At 51.1% G+C, this 11981-nt stretch overlaps 2 protein-coding genes across 7 annotated transcripts in view; one reads left to right on the top strand and one right to left on the bottom strand.

Annotated features, from left to right (window-relative positions):
• Positions 1-545: 545 nt before the first annotated feature.
• CNGA4 (cyclic nucleotide gated channel subunit alpha 4) lies at positions 546-6191 on the bottom strand. The gene is given in 7 exon segments (XM_033861701.2): positions 546-1805; positions 3497-3864; positions 4641-5253; positions 5256-5285; positions 5586-5692; positions 5892-5993; positions 6130-6191. Coding segments are annotated over 7 exon segments (1794 nt in total). The 3' UTR covers positions 546-1293.
• FHIP1B (FHF complex subunit HOOK interacting protein 1B) overlaps positions 4765-11981 on the top strand; it is a 26678-nt gene continuing 19461 nt past the window's right edge. For 4 of the 6 annotated variants that reach the window (XM_073808556.1, XM_019948118.3, XM_073808558.1 and 1 more), the window contains exon 1: positions 10175-10331. The gene's annotated coding sequence lies outside the window, so the exon portion shown is untranslated. Of the gene's footprint in view, positions 4904-10173; positions 10332-11981 lie in introns of those variants that run through there. The other 2 variants (XM_019948115.3, XM_073808557.1) reach the window with 2 other exon arrangements.

Genomic DNA, 11981 nt, shown 5'->3' with positions numbered 1-11981 from the left:
TCTCCAAAACTCCCCAAACACTCATCTCCTGTTGTCCCCAGTCATGATATTCCACTCCACCTAGTCTCTATTCTCCACCCTATATCTTGGAATGTATAGAGGAGGAGGGCTGGGTTTCTGACAGGACAAAGGCCAGCTCTGAGAACCAGCATGGTAGGACGGGGCCAGCTGAGTAGTTCTGGGAAATACTCTCCCCTTGGAATCAGTCCCGAGAGCAAGGTAGCCCTGGCCTCAGGTTCCAGGGCTGAACCAAAGGAAGGAAAAAGGAGCAGAGGTATTTCCTCTGGCTTACTAAGCTAGATCAAACCCTTCAGAGCTCATGAGGTTGAGGACACAAACTCTGCTGTGAGATGCAATGGTCAGTGTGTATATGTGAATGTGTCTATGAAAACGTGTGCACATTTTTTTTTTTTTTTTTTTTGCGGTACGTGGGCCTCTCACTGTTGTGGCCTCTCCCGTTGCGGAGCACAGGCTCCGGACGCGCAGGCTCAGCGGCCATGGCTCACGGGCCTAGCCGCTCCGCGGCATGTGGGATCTTCCCAGACCAGGGCACGAACCCACGTCCCCTGCATGGGCAGGCGGACTCTCAACCACTGCGCCACCAGGGAAGCCTGGCTCAGTGCTTCTTGATTCATCAGGTACTCCCGCCTCTTTAAATCCAGCCCAACAACTCTACACAGCCTGTGCCCCTTTCCCCTGTAACCGAGAATTCAGACAGAATTCATCCTGGACCACATTGGCTTTGATGTTTCCCATCAGCCCCATAAATGCTTAGTGAGGAAGCAGATATTTATTGAAGTGCTACTTGCAGGGTACACTTGTGAACCTCCCATATGGAGGGGCATTTAAAAGATATCTTGGAAGGAGAGGGTTATGGGAGTACTTTTGTGTGTTCACAAGTGTGTGCAAACCTGTGGAAGGCATCTGTGTGTACTGATGTGTGATTCTCAGTATATGCGTGTTTATGAGGTGTGTGACTGAATGTGCACATATGATGTGGGTATAAGACGTATCTATGTGAGAAAGCATGTGTGCTCTGAGAAGGGGAACTCCAGAGCATTTTATATGGATTTCACCGTCTCACGACCAGTGTGGATATATGCACATAGGTGTGTGTGCGTGCGTGCGTGTGTGTGTGTGTGCGTGCGTGTGTGTGTGTGTGTGTACTGCGTGAGCAGGGGGTAAATGTGTGCTATATTCCTGCATCTCTAGGCGGTGCATCTACACACCCAGTTCACTCCCATCTCTGTAACCTAGCAGACTGGATGGCAGAGTTTCTGCAGGCAGGCTTTCCTACAACTCTGGATTCAACCGGTGGTGGGGGTCTGGGGAATGGCCATGGGGTCCCTCTGGGCTTGGGGGTCCCTCCTGGCCAGCTCTGCCCTCTCCATCCTTGGACGTTTCCTCCCCAGGTTCGCCCTCATGGTCGGCCTCGGCCAGTTCCTCAGGCATTGGCCACTCCTGAGTCTGCCACTCCTGCCGCTCGATGCGATAGGCGATCTTGAGTGCCCTGGACTCCAGCTCAGCCAGGAGTCGTGCGAACCCGGTCTGCAGATCATCGAGTTGCTGGTCGAGGCCTCGCAGCTGGGCCTCCGTGGCCTCCTGTAGGGCGGTCTCAGCTGCCTCGGCATTTACGTCCAACTTGTTCATTGTGAGCAGGATCTCACGGCCCTTTTCCTCCATGACGGCCTGGGCCTGTGGATACTCGCTCAGCACTTCCTGCAGGTCCTCCTTGCTCAGGCAGAACAGATCCGAATAACCTAGACTCTTGATGTTGGCTGTAGGGCGGTTCCCAGACATGTTCCCTGTGGCCACGGGCAGACATGTGGGAGGTTAGTCAGGGTGGGCGTGAGGGGGCATCTCCCTCTGGAACCAGGACCCCCACTTGCACATTTGTGCTTCCAAGCCTCTCTTCCTGCCTCATTAATTCTCTCATCCAGTAGAGTACTGGGTAGGGACTGGGCCCTGTGCTGGGTGGGTATCAGTGACCTGCCTCCAAGAGTTCACAGTCTAGGGGACTTAGACATTTAAGGGGATAGTTACGTAACAGTAAAGCCAATGCAGAGTAGATGTGCATCTGGTACTGTGGGAAGATAGGCAAAGAGCCCCTGACAAGCTGTAAGGCAGAGAATTTAGGGAAGCCTGGAGGAACTTAAGCCTGGACTGAGTAGGAGGTAACTAGGGGAGGGGGTGGGGAGGGCAGCTAGGCGAGCAGAGGGATGGACTTAGGAAAGAGTCAGGTGGTTACAGAATACAGGAAGCAGTCCAGGGAGGCTGAAGTTCAGGGTGTGAGGAGAGATGGAGAGAGCCGGGTCATGCTGGCCTCGTAGCCCTGGCAAGGAGTCCAGACCTTGTGTTGAGGACAGTGAGAAACTATTGAAATATTTCAAGCAGGAGAACTGTATGGTGTCATTTGCATTTTAGAAAGATGGTGGTGGGTGGTGGGTGGGAAGATAGGTTCGTCTGAATGCTGCAACGTCTCAGAGGTAGAAGGACCTTAGAAGGGACAAGGGAACTACCGTTTGTTGAACTCTTGCTATGTGCCAGGCATTGCACTGGATGCCTCACTCATAGCTCATTTAATCCTCCCAAATAACTCTTTGGGTTTTTAATATCATCCCTCTTGGGTAGGTGAGGAAACTGAGGCCTAAAAGAGGGAAGTGACTTGTCCAAAGTCAGGTAAACAGTGGCCGACTACATACAAGATGTGGGTCTTGAGGGGGTCCTTGGAGGAAGATGTGAGGCATTTAGGACAACTGGAGAGTGGGATCCCCAGACTGAGAGCACATCCAGTGCTCTCACGCCCTTTTCAGTCTTTCCCATCTCCTGTGGCCTCAGTGTCTTTACCCATGATTAGGTATAACAACTCCTACTGCACAGGCTGATAGGAGGAACAAATGAGCCAGTGTGCAGTACCTGGCCTGGACTGGAGCTGATGCAATAAATAGGAATTCCTTCCTTCTACCTTCCTTTCCACTTGGCTATGAGATATTTGTTTCTTGTACTGTTCCCAGGAGTGTATACTTATTACCTGTGTGACCTCGGACAAGTTCCCCAAACTCTCCGTGCTCTGATTTCCTTACCTTTAAAATGGGGATAATAGTACCTACTTTATAGAGCTGCTGTGAGAATTTGATGCGTTGGTACATGTGGAGAACTTTGAACAAGGCATATAGTAAGCAGGCAACAAATATTAACCATTATTATTATTATTATTGATTGTTATTATCTCTGCACTTTCCATGGATCTGTTGGTGCCTTGGGTGGCTATCCACAGAGCAGGTCTGCTCTCTCTTCCAAGGACCCACGCTGCTCATTGACCTTGGCACAGCCTCTTCTCAGGGAACAGACCCTCCTTGTCCTGCTTCTCTCTTGAGCCCTCTAGTGGCTCAGGCAAGGGCCAAGTGTCCTTAATCTGCAGGCTCTGAAGTACCATCTGGTCTCAGCATGGGGTTCTGCTGTCCCCATTCCCCTCCCCTAGCCCTGTCTCCGGAACAAATGATGGCGTGCCCTCCTTTGATGTCGATGATGCTGATCTCCCCAAAGTAGAGCCCTGCACCAAGCACAGCATACTGAGTGACACCATCATCGGCTACCACAGCCAGCTGACCCTCTCGGATGATGTACATCTCTTGGCCAGTGTCCCCCTTGCGGCAGACGTATTTGCCTGGTGAGTAGGTCTGGGGCTGCAGCTTCAGCACCAGCTCCTCCAGCAGGCCGGCCTCACAGTTCTGGAAGATCCGCACCCGGCTCAGAGTAGGCAGGTGTACAGACACGGCCACTTCTGCCCTCAACCGCTCAGGCAAGTGCTGTAAGATGGCTACCTCATTGGTCATCTTCTTGTTGATCTGCAGGTGCTGGTACCTGGGGGCAAGGTCCATCATCAGTCCTCACCAGCCCGCTACATGCCTCCCTCTACGTCTTCCATCAGGGCTCTCAGCTCGGCCTCGGCCAAGAACCCAACCACACCGAGTTCTCACAGGGGTCACGGGAATACTTGACAGTTGGTTGATAAACATCTTTAATGCACTACCTGCTGGTCAGAGATATGTTTTGACAGCTTCTCCCTCACCCAGGGCCTGGAAGCCTCCACCAGTGAACAGTGACTAGGATACCCCTTAGCTCTTGTCAGGCTCTACTCACCCACCATTCAGTGATGTCTTGTACCATATCACTGATATCTACTTCAGTCACCAAGCCCCATCTTCTTTAGTGATCCTCTGCTCTAGGTTCCCAACTTGGTGACACTTCCCTTTGTTCAGCCTACAGTATGGACTCCACGACCTAGTCAACCATCTTGTTGTTGGCCATCCCCTGAGGAGTATTGCTTTTCCCTCTTACCTCTTCCAGGACCTTCTGAGTCCTACCAGGTGGTGGCAGTTCCCATTCCCTGGGTTCTGGGTTATCCTTCCTTGTGTATGAATTCCTCTCCCTGTCAATCTTTTACCCAACCCCTCGCCCTAAGTCCATATCCAATTAGTGGAGGAAATCCTTTTCCAAGTCCCACCCAGTGAACCCTCCAATGAGCCACATCCTGAATGCCCTGCCTGACCCACCAGGCAGCAAGAACCCAGCCAGCTTCCTCAGACTCTATCCAGTACACCTCTCCCTGTCCTGGTCTGGAACTCCAGCATCCTCACCAGTCCATGACTCGCCGCTGCAGCCTGCGGTTGACGTGATGCAGCTTCATGTATTTCTTCACCAGGGCGTGGTCTGGGTAGAAGGCTGCATCTGCAGTGTTCATGTTGTAGATGACAGAGCTCATGCTACCCATGATGGTGGCGAAACCCATGACGGCCAGTAGGAAGTCTCCCACCACGAAGAGGTACTCCTCCTCCCGGTCTGGCAGCGGCGTATCGCCCACGGTGGTCAGGATCAGCGTGGAGAAGTGAAAGCTATAGAGGTACTGGCGCCACAGCTGCTCAAAGCCAGGCTGCGCGGGGTCGGGGTACACCCAGGCGTCACTCCCGAAGCCCAGGTACCGGGACAGGGCAAAGTATAGGCAGCTGTTCCAATGGATGACAGCAAAAACGTAAAGCATCAGCTTGGCGATGCGGAAGGCATTCGGGTGAACTGTGCAGGTCTCCATGCGGTCAAAGGCCTCAGAGAGGTGGGGCACCCGCAGAAAGCGGTTCAGCCTCAGCGTGGGCGTGTGCGGACCCAGACTCACATAGGCCACTTCCGTGGGTAACAGGGAAGCCAGGTCCAGGAAGAAGCTCCAGGTGCGAACGTAGCGACTCGAGATCCTACCCTGTCCACCACCAGTATGCCTTGTTCCAAGAATCCTGGTGGGGGAAGTGGGGGCCGCCGTGGGTGGTGTCAGATATAGGGTGGAGTCAGGGCATCTGCCTGCTCCAGAAACGAGGTTGAGGGTGGGCAGGCCAGGGCAGGCCAGGGAGACAGTTACCGGGGACAGGGTGGGGGCCGGCTTAACCCTGCTCCAGGGTTTCTGGGGTGAGCCCAGGGATACCGTAAACATAGAGGCATGTGAAAGTGCTGTCAGGGAGGGGGTCACTTTCTTGTTACTAAGAGGCTCTCTTTAGGAAGGGAACATGGAAAAAAAGTCAGTCCTGAGACTCACTGACCAGTGTGGAAGCGCACCACGATGTCCAGTAGGTAGAGCAGGTCACTCGTGCAGTCCAGTACTAACCAGGCCACCAGATAATAGCGCTGCAAGTCGGGGAAGCAGGCTCTGCGTGGCAGGGACAGAAAGGACTGGCTTAAGGGCGCCCTCCGTGTGTTAGGTGTTCTCCCGCAGCCGCTGAGCATTAAGTGCTGGGCTCTCGTATAGACGCCGCCCCTACACCAGCCCGTGCAAGGGACCCGCCCCTCTCCTGGGCCTCACTCTTTAGCCCTGGTCTCTGCTTAAGGCCCTTCCCATAGTGCCAAACCTGCACACGACGATGATGAGGTTATACATTACTGGGAAGACCATAGTGTTCAGCCACCAGTAGTAGTAATCCCCAGATGGGTCCAGGACAGGCAGCAACTTCCTGTTGAGCAAGAGGGGAAGTTGTGCTTCACTTATTCACCGTTCAGTGCTGTGGTTGTGACCGGAAGCAGCAAAGAAGGATCAGGCTCCATCTGGTGAGGCAGACAGATCTTACACAGGGGACCAGGATCTCTCACCTGGCCTTGGGTGGGGCAGAACTGCTGGACTCTGTCGTCTTCACTTTGCTGTCTTGGCTCATGGTTCTGTGGCCTGGTCCCTGGGTGTAAGATACCCAGGGCCTCTGCCTGCAGGTGGCTTCAGGAGGTGGGGGTAGTGCCAAGCTGCCCTTGGTCTCCAGGTACGATTCCTCCGTCTTTGGCTTCTAAAGCTCTTAGCAACACAACCAGGGCCAGCCGCTACTGCAGGAGTGGAGGCAGTGTGGCTCCAGCGCTCCGCCCCCTCTCCTAGGGCCTGGGCTTACACCTGCCCAACTAAACATCTCTAATGGGGTCCCTGGAGATGGTGGAGTTTCATGCCTCAGACGTTAAGGCTACGCCTCGTCTCCCTCCGCCTTCCTCAAAGTTGAACTACACAGGGGCCCTCTAGCCAGGAGACCTGTGTGTCAGTGTAGGCTCAGAAATTCATTCTGTTTTACCCTGTGCAAGTCCCCTGCTTGCACCTCATTTTTTATTCATTGAACAACTATTCACTGAATGGCTCATTTGTGTCAGGTGCTGAACTAGTCTCCAGGGACAAAGAATGCCTGTCACATCAGATATGAGCTCTGTTTCCATTACCTGCACCCTATCCTTCCTGCTGGATGAGTGTGATGGGGGCCATCCTGTGGCATTTTTGCCCTCATTCCCTTCTTGTTACCTCTCATGCCTGATCTCACCCGTTATTTCATGTGCTTTCTACATCCTCAACCTCTTTCAGTTTTCCCTTTCTGTGAACATGCTTAAACCTCCCATACCAGAACAAACAAAAAATCCTAAAAATTCTCCCTCAACTTGATGTCCCTTTCACTACTATCATCTTTCTCAGTCAACAAGTCATAACCAGAACACCTGCTATGTGCCAGGCCAATATTGTGCTAAGTATTGGGGATAAAAGACGAATGAAGCACATTCCTTGCCCTCCAGAAACTCACAGTCTGGTAGGGGGGAAGAGTCAGGTAGATAGGCAATTACACATCAGTCTGATGGGTACTCCATTAGGTGGGTACACAGAGGGTTATTACAGTACATAGAAAGTGTCCTAATTGAGACTGGGTTCTGTAGGATGAATAGGAATTAGTCAAGTATAAGATGGAAGAGTGAAGAGCACTCAGGCAAAGTGTATAGAGTATGCAAAGGCATAGAGATTTCAAAAAGCATGGGTGACTGGGAAAACATCACTTGGTTTTTGTAGTGAACCTGAGAGGCTAGTGGTAAAAGATGAGGCTGAATGGTGGACAGAGGACAGCTCAGGGAGAGCTTTGTCAGTCATGTTATACAGCTAGGATTTTATCTAAAGGCAATGAAGAACTCATGAAATGTTTTGCACAGTTAAGCGATACGGCTAGATTTGTGTTTTCAGAGAGTTTCTTGGAAGGAACATCTATAGTTTCCAACATTTTATTTTATTTTTTTGAAATCCTCTTTCCCCATGGCTTCTATTGATACCATAATATCTTGGTTTTCTGCTTATTTCTTCTCAGTCTCTTTCATAAGCCCCTGTGTCCACCCTTCCTGTTTTGGTGTTTCTTTGGACTCTGTCCTAGGCCTTCCTCTCTTTGCATCCTCCCAACTCTCTCTGGTCAATCTTGGTCACCCACAGGATCTCCTTTTGCATCTAACGTCTCCCAAGAACTCTCTTTGAGCTCCAGACCTACCTATACCACTAATTGCTGTCTGGATGTCCCCACTCGGACATTCCACAGTCACCTTCAGCCCATTGGCTCCATAATTGAGCTCATTATCTTCCCCCATCTGCTCTTTCTCTTATAATCCCTATCTCTGGCTTATCAGCCAAAATACCTAGCACCAGTATTTATTATTATTACTATTGTATAACATTGTGGCAGTTTTCAAAAATAGTCACAAATTCTTTGATGCTCCTTCCTTGTGGCTGTTCAGTCAATAGAGTATAGCAGGAATGATGTTGTGTGACTTCTGAGACCAGATCATAAAAGTCCATGCAGCTTCCTTCTGGTTTTCTTTGAACACTCACTGTCTGGAAGCTCCCTCTCAGGATGCTCCCTCTTGGAACCTAGCTGCCACTTTGTGAGAAGCCCAAGCCACAGGAGGAGTCAGGTGTCTGTACTTTGTTTGACAGGCCCAGCTCAAGCATCAGACATGTGAGTGAAGAAGCCTCCAGATGATTCCAGCCACCAGCCTCAAGTCACTCGCCACACGTTTGAACTTTCTAGATGAGGTCCCCCAGACATCAGGGAACAGAGACAAGCCATTCCTGCCATGTCTTGTTCAAATTCCCAGAATCTGTGAGCAAAAAAAAATGGCCATTTTTTTACACTATTAAGTTTGGGATGGTTTGTTACACAGCATAGTAACCAGAACATACATAGAGAAAAGTACATATTTCCTAAGTACACAGCTTGATGAATTTCACAAGGTGAACACAGTCATGAACCAGCACTCACATCAAGAGCCCCACTCTGTCCTCTTCCAGTCAACGCTTTTCCAAGGGAAATCACTGTCCTGGCTCTCAATCCTGTAGTTTAGTTTTGCCTGTGTTTGACTTCTATAAACTAAGCATCAGTTTTTAATCCTTCCTCTTATTTTCCTTTCATATTCGTCCAGTCATCAGGCCCTGGTGACCTAATAACCACATATCCATTTCTCTACATCCTTACTATTCTAATTTAGGCCTTATCAATCTGATCATAAAATTCTTTATAGTTCTCTATTATCCCAAGGATAAAAATCTAAACACATTAACACGGTCTGCAAAGCTCTCTGGTACCTGACCTCTGCTTGTGTCTTCAGCCTCATCTCACAGTGTTTCCTCTGCACGTTCCCTAGGCTCCAGACAAGCTGTACTGATTATAGTTTCCAGAGTTCCTCCCACATGTTGTCCATTCTTTCTCACCTTGTTATGTGCTGATCCTTTGGGCTGAAACTTCCATTTCTTTTTCTTTTTAAATACTTTTCCTTTTGAATTAATTTTAGGCTTACAGAAAAGTTGCAAAAATAGTATAAAAGTCCTTGTAAACTCCTTACCCATGTTCCCTTGTTATCATCTTATATAACTAGAGCACAGTGATCAAAACCGGAGAATTAACATCGATACAATACTTGCAACTAAACTGCAGACCTTATCTGAAACTTCCATTTCTCAGTCTTACTCTTGCTTGGTTCTCAAGACTGCTCGAACATCACCTCCTCCTGGACGGCTTCCCTAGGCCCCTTCGCTCTTCTTTCCCCTCATCTTCTAAACACACATAACACGCTAAGTGCTGCTCCAAGATGGCAATTACACTACGTTGCAATTGTCTACCAATATGGGCTGAGGTCCTGGAGGGCTGAGACTGGTTTTAATTGATCTGGAATCCTGCCTGACAAAGAGGACCTTACTCCATGTTCCTTGGGTTGACTGAAAACGATAGTGCCCAAGAGATCACAAGGCAGCAGGTGTTGGCGAGCCAACGAGGGGCGGTCATCGCCCGGGTACTATCCAAGCCGTTCGTGCTGATGCTGCAAAAAAGGAACTAGACCTCTCGCTGTCAGCCCTCTCTAGTGCTCTGCTTTTCCACAGGCCCCGCCCACCTACCGACTCCTCCCCTCAGGCCTACCCTCTTGTTATCTCCTCCCCTTCCACGCCCCCTCTTCCACGGTCAGCACAGCCAAGATCCGTGACCCCGCCCCTATCACGTTAGCCTCTCTTTCAGCCGGATCTCTGTCCTAAGCCCCGCCCTCCGGTCTTTCCCTGCCTCTTTAAGTCACGTCGCTCTTTAGGTCCCTCCTTCTGCCCTCCGGTTCGACCTTTCTTCCTCAGGCTCCGCCCCCGCCCCGCGGGCCTCCGCCTCCCCAGAGGTCTTCCCCTATGACACGCCAGAGTCCTTCAGAAGGGCGGGGTTTTCAGTGCGAGGGGGCGGAACCTGGGGGAAGAGGCGGTACTCCTTGCTTGGAATGCCGTCGGCGACCCCGCCCCTGCGCTCTGCCGTTGCCAGGAAACAAGCATCAACGCTCTGGCTTTGGCCGGGCCCAGCCAATGAGCTGGCACGCCACTGCCCAGCGGTGCGTCGCTGGGCGGTTACGTGTGGTGCGCGGGGGCGCGGGTTGCGTGTGGCGCGGGGCGGGGCGCGGCTGGTGCGCCTGAGGAGCGATGGCGGCCTCAACTCACCTAGCACCGCGGTGGCGATCGGGCCTGCTCAGGGTCGGAGTTCTGTGACTGAACAGTAAGTGAGGGCCGGAGGGCGTGTGAGAGGGGAAGAGGGGCTGGGGAATGACGGCACTGGGTTTGGTGACTGTCCTGGTTGTGAGGGGACAGGGTGAGGGGCTGGCATGTGGTGAGGGGCCAGGTGTGAGTGTGTAAGGTAGGGGAGCAGGGCGAGAGCCTCGGGGTGAGTGGGCAAGTAAGGAGCTGGGTTGTATGAGGGGCCGGGATGCCTTCTGAGGGGCCAAGTGGAAGGGACTTGTGAACACGATTTACTGAGGAGCTGGGGCTCCTGTGGGCAGGCGTGAGGGACAACCCTGGGACCAGAGTGAGGGGCTGAGGCCTGTGCGGGGCGGGGAAATGGACAGGGCGAAGGCGGGAGCATGCGGGCTGGTGGTGAATCGGGAGGGAGTTGAGAGTAGGGCATGGGGGAAGGAATGAGGGTTGTGAGACTTGGATAAAGGTGAGAGGTCGGTTCTGAGTGGAGCGTTCTGCCCAGTGAGAGCAGTAGTTTTAGACCGAGTAGGACAGCTTGGGTGGAAGTGTTGTGCTCTTGGCTCTTCTGCTGCATGGGCTCTACATATTTTGGACGATCAAAAAATGATAAGCGTCGTGGGCAGTAGTAACGATGATCATGGAAATCATTTTTTAGGCTTACTCTTCAACAGAGTCATCATTGGAATCCCTCGTTCCCTCAAGTTCCTCCTTGGGACTGCAGACTTGAAGATGGTCCCTCTCATGGAGATTTTTTGGCTATGACCGCCTATGTTTGTTGTCTTTCCACCTGCTTCTGGGCAACCTTACTCCACTGCTGCTCCTTACCTGTGCTGAGCTGTGGGGCTTTGACCGTTGCCACCTGTATTGGACTAACCACTTACAGCTGCTAATTCTACTTTCATGGAAATCATATGGTTTGTTACATACAACGCTGTATTTCGACTCCCAAACAGGATGGCTTTGCTTTCATTTTCCTACAGTTAAATTAAAAAAAAAGCGAACTTATGTACAATAAACTACTCATATTTAAAATGTACATGTTTGATGAGTTCTGACATACGTTTACATCTGTGAAACCATCACCACTTTCAAGATACTGAACATTTCTCCCACCCCCAAAAGTTTTCTCCTGTCCCTTTGCAGTTCATTCCTCGCTCCACGACATGTTATTGGGTTCACTTTATTAGCATTTTACAGGTCCCCTTTTCCCTGCCAACCCATATGCACATGGAAATTCTGAATGTTCTAGAAAGCTGGGTTGGCCCTCAGATAATGGGTCCTTTCACACCACCAAAATTTCCTCTCTATTGACAGTCTGCCACAGAGCAGATACCTCCCCCAACCTCAGGAAGAGGTAGACCTTCCCTATCCAGACCATTTTTTGGGAATTAGGGGCAGCCCAAGTCCCCATTCTGTTCTAGAGTCTGAGCCTCAGAACCAACTGTTCTGTCCTATGGTATGTTTTCATTGCTTCTCTCTGGAGGCTGAACAGGTTTTCATGCTGGTGGAACCCTTGGCAATCTGCCCAGATGTTCAGACCCCTATAGAACTTACATGTATAATGAAAGAGTTTAGAACAATGATTCCTGAACACTGGGCCAAGGACAGTGCCAGTCCATGATAAAGTTTTTTATCTATTCAAGGTGGAAGGAGAGAAAGGCAACATACGGAACAT

Source organism: Tursiops truncatus, chromosome 8 (assembly GCF_011762595.2).
Source record: "Tursiops truncatus isolate mTurTru1 chromosome 8, mTurTru1.mat.Y, whole genome shotgun sequence".
NCBI classification, from domain to species: Eukaryota; Metazoa; Chordata; class Mammalia; order Artiodactyla; family Delphinidae; genus Tursiops; species Tursiops truncatus.
This window is presented reverse-complemented; position numbering and strand designations above follow the sequence as displayed.